Consider the following 17,500-nt stretch of genomic DNA (forward strand, 5'->3'; position numbering starts at 1 on the left):
ATCCTCAACCAGGGACATCCACTGATTCCCAGCCTCAGAAACGTTTTTCCGCAAGCAAATGATGGTTCGCGAAGTTTTAGAAACGCTTCGCCCTGAAAAGCGTTTCCCTGCATGGGGAGTCTGCTTCCGCTGACACTGCCGCTGCTGAAACTTACGTGAACCAGACGTTCAAGAATATTATCGCCGAAGGTGGATACAAGCCGGAACAAGTCTTTAATATGGATGAGACTGGCTTGTTTTGGAAGAGAATGCCGTCGCGAACTTTCCTGTTCAAAGAGGAAGCCAAAGCCTCTGGCTTTAAAGCATTCAAGGATCGCGTTACCCTCGTGATGTGTGGCAATGCTGCTGGATTTTTGTTAAAGCCGGGGCTTATTTATAAGTCGAAAAATCCTCGCGCTTTGAAAAATAAAAATAAGAATCTCCTTCCCGTGTACTGGATGCATAATCAAAAAGCATGGATTACGATGCTGCTGACCTCCAACTGGTTCCATCAGTGTTTTATCCCGCAAGTCAGCAAATATCTCTTAGAGAAGGGCTTGCCATTCAAGATCCTTCTCCTTATGGATAACGCTGGTGGACACGCAACTGACCTGTCGCATGAGGGCATTCAGGTTGAGTTCCTGCCACCCAACACCACGTCATTAATTCAACCGATGGACCAGGGGGTTATCAGGGCGTTCAAGGCCCTCTACACGAAGAATACCTTGGCGGACCTCGTTGCGTGTGTGGATGCTGCCCAAGATGACGAGGATGAAGATTTTAACTTGAAGGCGTACTGGCGGCAGTACACCATAGCCACGTGCCTGCAGAATATTCAGAAGGCACTTCAAGAGATGAAACCTGCAACCGTGAATGCGAGCTGGAAGAAGTTGTGGCCCGATATTGTTTACGACGACAAGGGATTTACTCCGTCGGAAATCCAACACTCTGCAATACGGTAATCTGTGCAGTTGGCTGCCATAATTGGAGGTGACGGGTTTGGCGACATGATGACTGAAGACGTCGACGAGTTGTTGGACTGCCATTCCCAGCCCCTAACTGACGCAGACCTCGAAGACCTGACGAAATCGGCAAGTGAGGAAGAGAGTGATACCCAGGAAGAGACCCAAGAAAATGTCGAAGAAACGGGCTTAACATTAGAACGGCTTGCCAAGTCCTGCAACCATGCGAAGGAGTTGAAAGAAATGTTGCAAGAGTGGGACGAGGATATGGTTCGCTCGATGCAATTCTGCAACAAGATCGATGAAGACATGACTCCCTACAAAATGCTCTTGGATCGAAAAAAGAAGCAGCGGCAACAACTTCCGATCACAATGTTCTTCCAGCCTCGCAAAAAAGAGCCAGTTCCTCCTGCTAGTACGCCTTCGGAAGAAATTGAAGAAGTTTCCCAGGAAGAAGTTGAAGAGGTGTCCCAGGAAAAGACACCTCCGTCTGAAGAGACGTAAAATACTATCATTGGCTGCACAGTAGAATACATCATCAGCTTCATCATCATCATCATTTCTACTGTGCAGCAAATTCATCGCCATCACCATTCAAGTTTTTCTTCAACTTCTTTCGTGGTGAGTACAGTACCTGTAACAATCTTCATTTTTTACTTTAATATTCTTACTGTACATTCTAAAACTGTATTTGTGCCTGTTTTATAGTTTAGTACTGTACGTACTGTATGCATTAAGTTAAAGGGAAGGTTTTAAAAGTCTACATGTTGTAACCTATCATATTTTCTCTCTCTCTCTCTCTCTCTCTCTCTCTCTCTCTCTCGTAAATTGTTTTCCTGCTTTGCTACGTACAGTACTGTATAATTTATATTTGTAAGGTAACACATTTTGTAAATGCTTTTACTGTAAATACTGTATGTACTGTATCATTATTTATCACTATCATCATGCGCGTTAAATGCCTTGTTTGTTCTGAGCGTGGTTGTTTACTGAGCGTACACGCCGTCGTTTCAGGCGGCGTCATAAAGAAAAACATTTCATTTGGAAGTCCTAAGAAAAATACGTAAACTAAAACATTGGTAATAAAAAAATCAACATACAGTACTGTATAATCAATATAATCGATGCAAAAACTAACCTATACATATATGTGTACTGTACACTAAATGAGTTTGTTTCTTCATTATGATCAGAGATGAACGTAAACAAAACATTGGTTGCCATTTTTTATCGTGCTTTTTAGGTGTTTAGGAAACGCATGATATAAAATCGCCTTTAATATTTGTGCCTGTTTCAGTTTAGGGTGCTGTAGTACATGCATTAAGTGTTCTGTACATTAAAGGGTGGTTTGTTAACAGTACTACGTACAAGGGAAGGTTTTAAAAGTCCGAATATACATGTTAAATAAATAGGTAAATATGATGTCACTACTTCGCGGATTTTCACCTATCGCGGTCGGGTCTGGAACCTATCTACCGCGATAAACGAGGGTTCACTGTATATATATATATATATATATATATATATATATATATATATGTATATATATATATATATATATATATATTATATATATATATATATATATATATATATGTATATATGTATATATGTATATATATATATATATATATATATATATATATATATAATATATATTTAGTCGCACACTTGCTCTTTATTGTATATTGGAGATAGTTTTGTTATTCAAATTTTGAATATGAACCTCATAAACTGCTATTTCCTCTACTTTATGCATTAAAGGAATGATTCCTCCTACCACCCTTTAACGGGTGTTACCACCCAACCACCACAAGGCGGTTGCCTAGTTTAGAAAAATTCTGCCGAAATAGAGATTATTAGCTATGTATATATAACTGCCAGGTAAGTATTCACAAAACTTTGTTTTATCATAAAAACTCTATATTCACCTTGGGTGGGGTTTGCAGCAGCCGCAGCATTTATGTGCAGCATCGCATGATTGAAATAGAGGGAGGATGGAAGTGTGCCAAACCTACTGTTTCTTATTGGTTGTTTTTGCCCTTTCCAAACACACTTGAATAGCCAGGAGAACAAGGTTACATGTTGCCTAGTATTAAATTTTGCATGAATGGGTTATTTGTTGTGACCTAACTGCTAATTCATCTGTGGTTAGGTAATTTGGGTTTTATGGGAGTGTTCTAGTCACTTCTCTAACACAGGGCAAAGTGTATATTTCAAGGGTTGTGGATAATAATTCCAATACAGATCTTGGGGTTGCCTCCCCTCAGAAGACGATTTCCTAATTAGAAAGTCCGAATGTTTAAAACTTTCAAAAGAAAATGTTTCCAATTTTGTATTTTTGTCTGTACAGACCCTACCAACCTGTTACGTAACCTTTTTAATGATTTGATAGCTGTTCCAGCTTGCACAAGATAATGTTAATTAAAAGCTCTATAGATTATATAGCCATGAAAAATACAAATTGGTACTTAAAATTTTATTTGTTGGTGATTTATCATTCAGATCATTGAAGTGACTGAAGATACTGTTGCCTTAGAATGTGTGGAATGGTTGCTTTAATGTAATGTAGTTTCACTATTATAAAGGTCAAAATAAGTTCTCGGTTTTGTTTCAGGATACGTAGAAATGGAGACAGAGAGCCATATTCAGCCTTGTTCAACCTTTACAAAAAGAAGTTTATCCGAAAGTTACTTGACAGACAGCTCTGGAAGTGATTTTCCCTATCGCAAAATTTCAGTTGATGACAGTTACTTGATCTTAACCAGGAAAGATTGTGTTATCAAAGACAGTCCTTTAATAATACAGGAGCAAAGTAATGTAGAGTTTTCAAGTCCAGATGAAGCTTTTGAAAATTGCCAAACTACTGCTAGATCTTTCCTGCATTCAGTTAATTCCTTAGGCATAAATGAATTTCACCCTTTTGCGCTGGAACTATCTTCAAATCTTGAAGTTGCAGCAAAATTTCAGCTTGGAGAATCCAGTTTGAATATTACAATGGCAAGCTGTGGTCCCATGTGTCGCATATGTCTTGAAGGCAAGTACTGTACTTCTTCATGGTTTTGAGAGGGTAATTCATTCTTGTACAACAGATATTATGCACATGTAATTCACAAAGACTTTTGTTTTATAACTTGAGATTTTGGGGTTTCGGGAAAGTTTGGAATATAGTAAGTAGCAACTGGTATGTAAAGGAGTTAGGATGCAATTGAAAAATTTTATAAATAAATTTCTATTACCATGGACGTTTTACCAGTTAGAAAATACTGTATCAGGAACTAAGTAGTCCTGTGCAGAAACTTTTTATTTTCTTTATTTTTGCTGAACAACATGAAGCTTATAAAAATTTTTACCTATAGGTGATGGCCAAGAAGAATTGATTTCTCCCTGTAAATGTAGTGGCACTTTGGCACTCATCCATAAGACTTGCTTAGAGAAATGGTTGAATTTGTCTAGCTGTGACACGTGTGAACTTTGCCGATATGTTTTTACACTTGAGCGTATTCCTAAACCTTTCTGGCAGGTAAGAATATTGAAAACTCATCTGTAAAATAATTAATTTTTGTGTACAGCATAGAAAAGTGAATACAAAATTGAGAACTGTACGATGCAATATTTGAGAATAAAAAATTGAAAACTAATATGCAGTACAATGTTGAAACTGTTAATCTTTTGAAGGCAACTTTGAATAGGAATTGTCGACTTTTGAGAAAAAAAAGACTTAAAAGGAAGACCTTTTATGTCAATGTTAATTGATGAGCTGTTGTTTTGAGTGAGAAAAAATGTTTGATAGAAAAAGGCAAATGTTTGATATTAACTCGTACAAACAGCTTGTACTGTATGTTTAGATAGTGGTCTTAAAGTTCTTTGAAAATATTTGTAGGATATAAACATCAAATGGTTACTATGTTAAGTGCTTTTAAAAATCAGAACTGAAGTGGGAGATGAGAATGGTTCTATTTAGACTTATTAAATAACTTGCTTCTTGCTTCTGGCAACAATTTTTAAGAATTGCAAGGACAAAACTTTGACGTACGATTTTAGCTTAATATTTGAAAATCTGTTATTAAAAGGCATTAACATTTTTAATAATACATTTATCCTTATCAATTTGTATGCTTATCTTTTCCAGTTCTCTCTCTGTAGTAATAAAGAATTGAGAAGATCTTTGGCAATAGACTTCCTTTGCTTTCTGATATTAACACCTTTAGTAGCGCTGTCGTTGTACCTTTGTGTTGTCACTGCAGTCATTTACAAGAACAATGTTGACGAGTTGGAGACGGAGATTCCATTTAATCTGGAAAAAAGCTATTGGAATGCATGGAATGTGCAAGCAATTTTGAGTGTAAGTTCAGTTTGAAATCTTTTGTTGTGTATGGAAGAGGGAAAATTGTGTATAAAGTGGGTTAAATTTTAAACAGCACCCAAAACTGTAACTACTATTTGGTAGTGAATTGATAAAGGCATCAGCTACCCATGGAAATACTACCAATAGAGTTAATGGATACTTTGACTGACCATCGATGCTTTGGTTCACACTACTTTCTTCCATCTTGCTGTCCAACATTTGACTTTTGCTTACTAATGAATTTTTCCCCCTTAGTTGCATGTTGATCCACACTTTAGAATATTACAGATTCCTTAAATCTTCCTCTCATCTTAAAACAAAATGAATAAACCATTCCCACTCATTTTAATGGGTAGCTACTTTAATTGATCTATGGGTATTTGGCCTCATGCTTACCACCAGTTATGGCTAGGTTGCTCTTTTAGGAGAATACAGAAATTGAACCAATACTGTAAAATTTTTTCTTGCCTGAAGGTACACTTTAGCTTTCCTATTTGCTTCTGTTAGTATTTTTTTTTAAACTTTGTTGGATAGGCTTAATAGAAAGCCCAAGGGTGTCTTGGATTTTATCGAAAGGATTCAGTTTTAATTTCTAAAATGCTCGATGAGCCTTTTGTATGCTGCTTTCCCAATTGGTGCCCCAGGATCTTTAGCATTCTTTTCAATTAAGTTGTCGTTTTGCTTTTAGCATGTATAACTTAATACACCATAAATATATCTTCATGATGGATTTTAGAAAGTAGTCTAAATGTATAGTGATCATGCTAGAATAGTAATGAATTCTTCTACTCTCAATATATATTTTTTATTACTTCTCATAGTTTATTTCTTTTGATTAATTTCCACACTGGTCTGCTTTCCCTGTTGGAGCTCTTTGACTTGTAGCAGTTTTTTGTTCCAGCCAAGGTTGTAAAAAGGCTAATAATGATAAAAATTGTGGTTTTGTTAGTAATAGGGCCCCCCCCTAATAGAAAAGGATTATCCATTCTTTGAATTGATCCCACTTTTATTGGTTTTAGGGAAGTAACATTTCTTGGGTTCCTTGTAGCACTTGAAAATATTTCATTTTTCTTTTACTTACTATATGATCTTTATTCTACAATGTTACTTCAACCTCTTGCTTGAATGTCAGACTTGTTATATCTAAAATATGGTCAAAAGCGAGTCAATTTGTGTATTTAAAGATAGTTTTTCTACTTATATACATGGTGATTTAATGTATTGAAACACTACAGTAATCTACACTAGCTAAAAATCTCTGGATCCCTGTTTGCTTAATCATTAAATGAAGTTAGTATTTGATGAGTAGCAACTTGCATTCTTAGCCTACCCACTCCATCCCATCAGCCTGCCATGAATAGGGCCTAAGTTTGGCTCCATATGAGGTTTTATTTAACATCGGGATAATTGTCAAGAAAAAAGTTAACAATTGCCAAAATACACAATTTTCTCATTTTTCTTATTCACTTATTGATCTAGAGGCATGGCAGACTGTAGAAATAAGTGATACTTTGAAAAAAATCTCATAGATGTAATGAAAAATATAAAAGTATAATTAGGATTACTCTTGACTTTTTGATATCTTGAAATTCAAGTGTGGGCTATATTATGACCCCTTTTGTTACTCCTTAGAAAGCATAGGTTAATCTACTCGTAAGTATGCAAATTTATTTCATTAACTTTGCTACAGGATCGTAGGAACGGAACTGCCAAAACCGAGGATAATCCTGACAAGGATGGACCTAAGTGGGACATAGCTGGTCTAGCTTTATTAGCAGTCATTCTTATTGGCATATACTTATGTTGGCTGGTTGCAGCTTGTTTGTAAGTATTGTTAAGAAAGTATTTTACTTTTGTAGATTCAATCCTTTTTAACAAAATCACAAGATGAATTTAGGAGACTTTTGCTTAACAGGTGATGTTTTCTTTGTACCGTGTTTTGATAGTGTTAACTAGCCGCTGTCTTTACTTTACACAAGAATATTGTTACTGTACAATGTTGTCAAGATCCCATCCCCTTCTAAATGACCGAATTGAGATAAAGGGCTCTATGTAATCTGGATTTTCTTGCTTTTGGTTTGAATTTTTTGTTTGTTTCTACACATACAAACCCTCGTTATTTATATGGGGTTTATTCCTTATTTAGATAGTTACAACCTGAATTAAAGTTATGGCATTCTGTTAACATTGCATGGTTACTTACTATCCCACTCAGGCTGGAGAGCAGCCAAGTCAGTGACATGGGTTCTTACCTCCAGGTTGTTTGTGTAAGCAGATGTGTAAAACTGCTTCGCACAGTGCTTTATGCTTTTTTTTTTTTTTTTTTATCTTTGTGAGAGTACTTGAGTGCTATTGAAGGTAATGAATACATGTCCCAGTCTTGATGGGCATTAATGTGTTACCTTTGATCCAGGTTGAGGTTGATTTCCCATCTTATTTGTCCAGCTTCTAGAGAGGAGCGCTGTACTTCTACTTGTATTTTTGCAGGGAATGGCAATCTTATCAATATTAAAGATACAATTCAAGGCTTAAAAAGGGCAAACATAATCGTGCCCCTTCCACTTCTTCCTCCTTGGGGGATAAAAAAAAAAAAATCTGTTGCCCATGAATTCTTCCTTTCAAATAAATAATTTTAGAGTTTTCCGAGATGTCGGTTCAAAGAATGACTTTTTGTTTTTCAGAGTATGGAAGTGATTGATAGTGTCACACATGAGACATGGTGAACCCAAAATCACAGTGATATTGATCCTCTTGCATAAGGCCTTGTCCATCCAGAGCTTAGAACCTGTACAGGTATTGTGAGGGTTCGAGATGACAGACCATGGACGAGTGATGCTTTATTTACGACACGGGCAAAGTACATTGACCTGTGCGGACGTCAGTGTAGCAAGGTGACTGACAGGCTGCGAACGGGTGAAAAATGCGGGGCATTTGTTTTCTACAGTTAACATTACAATGAATGTGAAAGCCTACGCTTGACATACAATAATGAAATGTATATAAAAATGAAGGACTGATGATTCTGCACCGGACTGAATTAATATGTACAGAAAAATATATACAAAGATGATGATATAGCTGCAATCGTTGTAGGACATTGTCCTTACAACTACTCCCCCCCCCCCAGACAATTATTATAAGGGGACCATTTTAATGAGAACTTACCTGGCAGTTATATATATGTATATATGTATATATATATATATATATATATATATATATATATATAGTGATACCTCGGTAGTCGAACGACTCTATACTCGAACAATTCGGAGTTCGACCAAAATTTTCGAGAAATTTTTGCTGCGGTGCTCGACCAAAAATTCGGTACTCGACCAGCCGAACACGTGACGACCGCATGGGCTTTGTGATGATCGCGCCATCTCGGCCACTCTCGCTTGTTCGGGAAGCATCAGTTCTCTCGAGAGCGTCACTCAGACAACGCGCGATCAGCATTCGTTGTGATTTAGTGATTTTCAGTGCTTTTAATTGCTTTTTTAGCTTTCATAATGAGTCCCAAGAAAGTAATGAGTGTTAAGGGGAAGGAGAAGAGGAAAACAGTTCGAACAACGATCGAGTTGAAGAAGGAAATTATAGCGAAATATGAGAATGGTGTACGAGTGTCCGATTTAGCGGTAGAATACGGAATGGCGAAGTCGACCATTTCTACGTTTTTAAAGCATAAAGAAATGATTAAGAAGGCGAATGTTGCAACGGGAGTTACGGCGGTAACTAAGCAAAGGCCACAAGTGATTGAGGAGATGGAAAAGTTGCTTTTAATATTTATTAAAGAAAAACAGTTGGCCGGGGAAAGTGTTAGTGAAGCGTTCATTTGTGAAAAAGCGTTGCATATCTATGAAGAATTAGTGAAGAAAAGTCCGAGTACCAGTGAAAGTGATTCATTTACATTTAAAGCGAGCAGGGGTTGGTTTGAAAAGTTTCGTAATAGAACAGGTATTCATCGTGTTACTAGGCATGGGGAGGCAGCTAGTTCGGATCAAATTGCAGCCGATAAATACGTGGGGGAATTCGATCGGTACATAAATGAACAAAATTTGATCGCACAACAAGTCTTTAATTGTGATGAGACTGGGTTATTTTGGAAGAAAATGCCAGCCAATACGTACATTACCAAGGACGAGACGAAGATGCCAGGTCACAAGCCAATGAAAGATAGGCTAACATTGTTGCTGTGTGCAAATGCAAGTGGCGATTGCAAGATCAAACCCTTGTTAGTGTACCACTCGGACAACCCCCGGGTGTTCAAACGAAATAATATTTGTAAAAGTGCACTACCAGTTATGTGGCGCTCGAACACTAAATCTTGGGTCACAAGACAATTCTTTACTGAGTGGATAAACGAAGTGTTTGCCCCCCAGGTTAAGGCTTACCTCATTGAAAAGAGCTTGCCAATGAAATGTCTTCTGGTTATGGACAATGCTCCTGCACATCCTCCAGGTCTCGAGGATGACTTGAAAGAAGAATACAGCTTTATCAAAATCAAATTCTTGCCCCCCAATACTACTCCCATACTCCAGCCCATGGACCAACAGGTCATTTCAAACTTCAAAAAACTCTATACCAAGGCCCTTTTCAGAAAGTGTTTTGAAGTGACCAGTGACACGAAGTTGACCCTAAAGGAATTCTGGAAGGAACACTTCAGCATCCTCAACTCTGTTAACATGATTGACCAAGCTTGGCGAGGTGTGACCTATAGGACACTGAACTCTGCCTGGCGTAAGCTGTGGCCATCATGTGTCACAGAGAGGGAGTTTGAAGGTTTCCAACCAGAGGCGGGTCCAAGCACTGCTACCCCTGTAATTTCTGATGACACTGATGTCGTTGAGGAAATTGTTGTCATGGGCAGGAGTTTGGGGCTTGAGGTCGACAAGGATGATATTGATGAGCTTGTAGAAAGCCATTCTACCGAGTTGACTGTGGAGGAATTGTTGCACCTGCAACAACAACAGCAGCAGGATCTGATTGTGGAGCAGGAATCTTCAGAAGAGGATGAGGTAAGGGAGGATGTTCCAAGTTCTCTCATCAATGAAATTTGTTCCAAGTGGGCAGATGTGCAGGCTTTTGCTGAAAAATACCACCCAGAAATTGCAGTAGCAAACCGGGCAGTGCATATGTTTAATGATAGTGTCATGTATCATTTTCGAAGAATACTGCAGAGGAGGAAGAAACAATTAACAATAGACCAGTTTTTCACAAAAGAAAAGAAAGCTGCTACATCAAAGCCTGTTTCTCCTCCAAAGAAGAGACAAAGAAGAGAAGAAACCCCTGAAATAGATCTGCCCACCCTTTCATTGGAGAGAGAAACAACTCCTGAAGGAGAACTACCCCGCCACATCATGGAAGGGGACTCTCCTTCCAAGCAGTAACCTCCCCCTTCCATCCTCTCCACATCCATCCCTGTATGCCATCGAACCGCTGCTCAAAGGTATGTTCACTACAGTACAGAAAATGGTTTAAAATTGTTTTATTTTAGTACAGTAAATGGTTTAAAATTGTTTTATAGGATTTTCTGACCAATTTCATACACATTTAGATAATTATTGTTGTTTAGGTACACGTTTTATTAATATTTTGGGCCTGTTCGAGTGCTTGGGAACGGAATAGAATATATACCATTATTTCTTATGGGGAAAAAAAATTCGGTACTCGAACAAATCGGAGGTCGAACACGGATCTCGAACGGATTATGGTCGAGTACCGAGGTATCACTGTATATATATATATATATATATGTATGTATCTATATGTATGTATATATGTATGTATATATGTTTATATATGTATATATGTGTATATATTTATATATGTATATATGTGTATATATTTATATATGTATATATGTGTATATATTTATATATGTATATATGTGTATATATTTATATATGTATATATGTGTATATATTTATATATGTGTATATATGTATATATGTATATATGTATGTATGTGTATATGTATATATGTATGTGTATATGTGTATATGTGTATATATGTGTGTGTATATGTGTATATATGTATATATGTGTATATAGGTAGATGTGTATGTGTATATAGGTATATATGTGTATGTGTATATATGTGTATGTGTATATATGTATATATGTGTATATGTGTATATATATGTATATATATATATATGTATGTGTGTATATATATGTATGTGTGTATATATATGTATGTGTGTATATATATGTGTATATATGTATGTGTATATATATGTATGTGTGTATATGGCAGATTTTTCAAAACTAGTGGCATATATATCCGGCAGATTTTTCAAAACTCATGGAAACCGCAGTGTGGTGGTTGTCTGGTTAGGTGGTTAACAACCCTTACAGGGTGGTACTTGGAATCATTCCCGTTTTCTGTTCCTCAGATCATTTCTGCCGGTTGGACTGATAACATCGTTGCTGGTCCGCCATCGGGTTTTTCGCTCGCTTTCCCTGTGTTGCTGTATTGGACTAATAATTTAGTAACGTATTCTGACTTGTGGATTGGCAATCGCTTTTGTGATTTATTCTTTTGATTGTTCTTTGGATACGATGTCTGATAAGCATTTTCGAGTGTGTGAATGAGGAATGCAAGGTGAGGTTGCCGAAAGCTTCGGTGGACCCTCGCACTGTTTGTCTGGGGTGCAGGGGCTTTGAGTGTCCCCTGGATAAAAGTTGTAAAGAATGTGAGGTTTTGTATGAAAAGAAAGGGTTGGAAGTGAAACGCTATGTGTGTAAATTAGAATTGGATAAAGTCAGGAGGGCTTCTAAATCTAAGTCAGTTAGTGATGTTAGCCTAGACATTTCTTTTGACCGCTTAATTCCTAGATCTTCTGTAGATGTTGATCCTTCTCCTGAGGTAGTAGCCCTTGCTCCTTCTACAGGAACTGTGACTATTGTGGATGACCATCAGTACGCCAGGATGGCGGCTGAGATGAAGGATCTTAAGGACCAGCTTGCAGCCTTGAAGGGAGGTAAGAGTGCAAGTGAAATTAGTGCTTGTGAAAGTTCAGTGGAGATGGCGACTGATTGAACCTGTCACGCCCCTAGGTCTAGACCTCTACCAAGCTCCCAGGACCAAGGGAGGAGGTACGTTGACGACCGCAAGGGGGTCAGAGGGACGTATCCTCGGTCAGCCGTTGCCTCAAGCAGTCCTGTTGCTATTTCCCAGGCTGCTTATGACCGCCACGGAAAAGGCGTCGGAAGTGGTAGTGTCTTCTCAGAGACCCTCTCCTAGACGCAGATGGCAGTACGAGGCGTCGAGGCCAACCAAGAGAAGGTTGATGCAGCAAGCTGACCAGACCCGTACTCGTTCTCCCTTTTCGAGTAGATGGAGTAGCCTGGAACCTTTTCCTTCCGATGATGACTGGAACGCCTCTCCAGCGAAAAGATCTAAACCGAGAACGGAGGATTCTCCGCAGGACGCTGGGAGGAAGGAGAGATCTCCTCTTCCTTCAGGTTACGAAGGACTGTTGAGAGAACCTTCTCCTGCTACCAGCGTGACTCGGCAGCCTTCTCCTTCAGAATCGCGAGACCCAGCAGCGGTTGTGAAATCCTTTGTACTGTCATGCAATAACAACTGGTGTCACTAGTTAAAGCTTTTAGCTGCCCTTCCCCCCAGTCGGGCAGACGTAAGGACGACAAGTTACCAGTGAAGAAATCAAGCAAAGAAACGGCCGCAAAGTTTTCTTCAGCTAGTAAGAGGGAACCGAGTTCCTCTCCCTTTAGGGACTACAGACAGCACCGTTCTCGCGGTGAGGGGAGGGTACGTCACTCCTCGCCTAGGGAAATGCCCCTCTCTCGGCACCGTGAAGTTCCTGGTGCCAATCAGGGGGGTTCTTTCGACTCTTGACGCCGCGATTCGTCAAGCTCTCGACGCAACGTCTCCCCTTCCTCTAGACGACAACAGGACACTTACAACTCTCTGTCAGGACGCTTCCGACTCTCTGTCAGGACACAACCAACTCTCCACGTCAGGACGCATCTAGCTCTCTTCGTCAAGACGCATCCTCCTCTCGACGCAAGGACGCATCAAGTGCTCGACGCCAAGACGTAACCAGCGCTCGACGCCAAGACGTAACCAGCGCTCGGCGCCAGGATGCATGCGTTTCCCGATGTCAGGAGGCATCCAGTCCTCGCTGACAGGACGCATCCGGCGATCAGCTTTTCTCCTCTGATGCAGGTGAATAGCTAGAAGGGAGTGATCCTTATGCACGCCGGACTGAAAGTTATTTGGATGTTATAGAGACCCCGACTTAGTTCCTTCAGCTCAAAGGGAAACAGAGTTGGAAGGAATACAGGTCTTGAAGGATATTTCGGAGGATGAAGATAAACCTGCTAATGCGGCTGCTGACTATAAGGTCCTCTCGCGCTCTCTCCTTGAGCTGTATGGAGAGGAGTTTAAACCTGCTGCTCCTCGTTCTCCTCAGTCGCAGTTCATCAGGAAGAAGTCGAAGAAGCAGTCGGCTTTCATAAAGATGAAACTATCAATTTCGGCAAAGAAGGCTCAGGTTAGGATCAATGACAGGCTGAAAGAACGTAGACAAGCAGAAAAGACCACCTTCTCGTTTCCACCAGCTAGACTTGCCTCTAAGGCGGGCATGTGGTATGAGACTGGAGAAGCTCTTGGCCTGGGAGTACCTGCCTCCTCCCGGGGGGACTTCTCCGGCATAGTAGATTCATCTAGGAGACATGCCCTTAATTCTGCTAAGGTGATGTGGTCTATGTCGGAGCTAGACCACCTCGTCAAAGGAATATTCAGATCCTTCGAAGTGTTCAGCTTCTTAGACTGGGCACTTGGAACACTGGCCAGGAAAGCAGAACCCATACAAGCTACAGGGACAGAAGACGTAACCAGTATTATCGCCTCTATGGATAAGGCTCTGAGAGATGGAGCAAACGAGTTGGCCTCCCTGTTTTCTGCGGGAGTTCTGAAGAAGAGGGCTCTATTATGCTCCTTCACGACCAAAGCGGTTATGGTCGCACAGAAGGCAGAGCTCCTATACGCCCCTCTCTCGGAACATCTTTTTCCTGAGTCCCTAGTCAGGGCCATAACCCACTGGCACAAAAGGCTACGCAAGACCTCCTGACTCGCTCCGCAAGGAAGGCTCTACTGGGGAATCAGTCTTCTTTGAAGAAGGACGAGAAGAAAGTTCAGCAGCCCTTTCGGGGTAGAGCCCCAACTAGGACGGAGTTCAGGGGAAGTAGGCAGGAGACGGGCAGTAGAGCGAACAGAGGGTCGTTCAGGGCCCACGCTAGGAAATGAGCCACAAGTCCTCTAGTCAGCAGTAGGAGCAAAGCTGTCACACTTTTGGCCTGGAAGGATAGAGGGGCGGATGCCTAGTCCCTCTCGGTCATAGGAGAGGGGTACAAGATCCCTCTTGAAGAAGCCTCCACTTTCAAGAACACCACTAGCCTTAGTGGCTCAATACTCGAACGCTGTGAAACATGGGGCGCTACTGGATCTGTTAAACCAGATGCTGGAAAAGGGAGCAATAGAACCGGTCCTGGAACTAGAATCCCCAGGGTTCTACAATCGCCTGTTTCTGGTTCTCAAGAGCTCGGGTGGATGGAGACCCGTTCTAGATGTCAGCGCACTGAACGTCTTTGTAGAAAAGACCAAGTTTACCATGGAGACGACTCAGTCGGTGCTGGCAGCGGTCCGTCTAGGGGACTGGATGGTGTGTCTGGATTTACAAGACGCTTACTTTCATATCCCCATCCACCTGACTTCAAGGAAGTTCCTAAGATTTGTAGTCCAGGGCAAGTGCTTCCAATTCAAGGCCCCTTTGTTTCGGCCTCAACACGGCCCCTCAAGTTTTCACCAGAGTAATGGCAAACGTGGCGGTATGGCTTCATCAAGAGGGGTTAAAAGTATCCCTATACCTGGACGACTGGCTGATAAGGTTCCGGTCGAAGAACAGGTGTCTGGAGGACTTGCATAAGACATTTATGATGACCCAGGAACTGGGTCTCATCATCAACAAGGAGAAGTCCCAGACCGAACCGAGTCAGACAATTCTTTATTTTGGGGTAGTTCTGGACTCGGCTCATTTTCGGGCTTCTCCCTCCCAAGAAAGGCATAACAGGTGCCTCGAGAAGGGGCAAGAATTCCTGGGGAGACAGAAGTGCTTGGCGAGGTATTGGACGAGTTTGTTGGTCACCCTCTCCTCGCTCGAGCAGTTTGTCTCCCTGAGAAGGTTTCATCTCAGACCTCTACAACACTTCCTTTCAAGAGTATGGGACAGGAAGAGTCAGGAGGACTCCTTTTCCTTCCCCATTCCAGCAGAGATCAAGAGACATCTGAGTTGGATCCATCGATTTTAGGGGAAGGAATCTCCCTGCTCAGGAAGAACCCAGACCTAGTGTTGTTCTCAGACGCTTCGGAGTCAGGATGGGGAGCAACACTGGGGAGCAGGGAGGTTTCAGGCTCTTGGGAAGTGGAACAGAGCGAATGGCACATCAACAGGAAAAAATTGATGGCCATTCTGTTAGGATTGAAAGCCTTCAAAGACTTTCTCAGGGAGAATAGTAGAAGTCAATTCAGACAACACCACAGCCCTGGCTTACATCAAGAAGCAAGGAGGGACTCTCTCTGTCCCTGTACAAAACAGCAAGAGAGCTCCTTCTGTGAGCGAAGGAGAATGGCGTAGAGCTTTTAACGAGATTCGTGCAGGGACAGAAGAATGTAGGAGCAGACATGCTCAGCAATTAAGGGCATGGTCTGCCCACAGAATGGACCCTCAACCATCAGGTTTGCCAGAGGCTGTGGAAGTTATGGGGGAGGCCTTCATTAGACCTCTTTCCTCCAACCAGAACAAGGGAATCCCCAACTACTGCTCCCTAGTCCCAGACAAGGTGGCAATAGCAGTAGATGCCTGCTTGATGGACTGGACAGGGATAGACACTTATGCATTCCCCCCATTCAAGATTATCAACCTAGTCATCAAGAAATTCGCTCTCCTCGAGGCAGGGAGAATGTTCTTGATAGCTCCATTCTGGCCAGCAAGAGAATGGTTCAGAGGTGGTGGAGATGTTAGTGGACTTTCCGAGAAGCCTTCCTCCAAGTCCAAAGCTTCTCAAACAGCCCCACTTTGAGAGGTATTATCAAAACCCCCTCGCTCTACAACAGACTGCCTTCAGACTATCTAGAAGCTTGTCAGAGCGAGAGGCTTTTCTACACAAGCTGCAAGAGCAATCACCAGAGCGAGGAGGGTCTCTTCAGAGAGTCTACCAAAGTGGGAAACCTTTAGATCGTGGTGTAAACGGCGCAAAATGTCTTCAACCACTACCTCTGTGAGCCAGATAGCTGATTTTCTATTGTTGCTCAGGCGAGACTCTAAGCTGGCCATATCCACCATAAAAGGATACAAAAGTATGCTTTCGGCTGTCTTTAGGCATAGAGGCATAGATTTGACGCATGATAGAGACTTGAAGGATATCTTAGTCGTTTGAAATGACTAAACAGACTCAATTGAGACCCCCGGCTTGGAATTTGGATGTAGTTTTGAAGTTCTTATGCAGCAGGAAGTTCGAGCCCATCTCACAAGAGACTCTTAGAGACGTAACTAAGAAAACTGTTCCTGATGGCTTTTGCCACAGCAAAAAGGGTCAGAGAGATTCATGCCATAGAGAAGCAGGTGGGCTTCAACCAGGATGAAGCAGTATGTGCGTTAAGCCTCGACTTCCTCGCTAAGAATGAGAACCCATCCAAACCCTGGCCGGGTACATTTGAGGTTCCTAACCTCACAAATTTGGTGGGCCAAGAGGAGGAGAGACTCCTCTGCCCAGTTAGAGCTCTCAGGGCATATTTATCACTGACAGAATTTAAGAGGTGCATCTAGTTCTTTATGGGGTTCGGTAAAGTATCCACAAAAGCCCCTCTTCAAGAATGCGTTATCAATCTTCTTGAGGGAGACGATAAGAGAAGCTCGCCTCTTATGTGAGGAGGAGAACTTCGGTCTGTTAAAAGTAAAGGCTCACGAGGTGAGAGCCATTGCAACATCACTGACATAACGGAAGAATATGTCAGTTAAGCAAATAATGGACCCAACATTTTGGGGAAGCAGCTGTGTTCGCTTCTCATTACCTCTGAGAGGTAAGAGTTTACTATGAAAAGTGTTACACTTTGGGCCCATACGTAGCTACTGCTTTTGTTTTGGGTAAAGGAGTTACTACCTCCCCTCAACCTTAACTATTGTAC

General features: G+C 41.1%; 1 protein-coding gene across 3 annotated transcripts in view; it reads left to right on the forward strand.

Moving 5' to 3' along the window:
• The window catches only part of LOC137641334 (E3 ubiquitin-protein ligase MARCHF3-like), a 74,696-nt gene that overhangs the window by 31,422 nt on the left and 25,774 nt on the right, over positions 1-17,500 (forward strand). For all 3 annotated transcript variants that reach the window (XM_068373781.1, XM_068373780.1, XM_068373779.1), the window contains exons 2-5: positions 3,559-3,978; positions 4,301-4,464; positions 5,074-5,286; positions 6,980-7,113. In XM_068373781.1, coding sequence (XP_068229882.1) covers positions 3,570-3,978; positions 4,301-4,464; positions 5,074-5,286; positions 6,980-7,113 — 920 coding nt within the window. In that variant the 5' untranslated portion in view covers positions 3,559-3,569. The remainder of the gene's footprint in view (positions 1-3,558; positions 3,979-4,300; positions 4,465-5,073; positions 5,287-6,979; positions 7,114-17,500) is intronic.

Source organism: Palaemon carinicauda, chromosome 5 (assembly GCF_036898095.1).
Source record: "Palaemon carinicauda isolate YSFRI2023 chromosome 5, ASM3689809v2, whole genome shotgun sequence".
Taxonomy (NCBI): domain Eukaryota; kingdom Metazoa; phylum Arthropoda; class Malacostraca; order Decapoda; family Palaemonidae; genus Palaemon; species Palaemon carinicauda.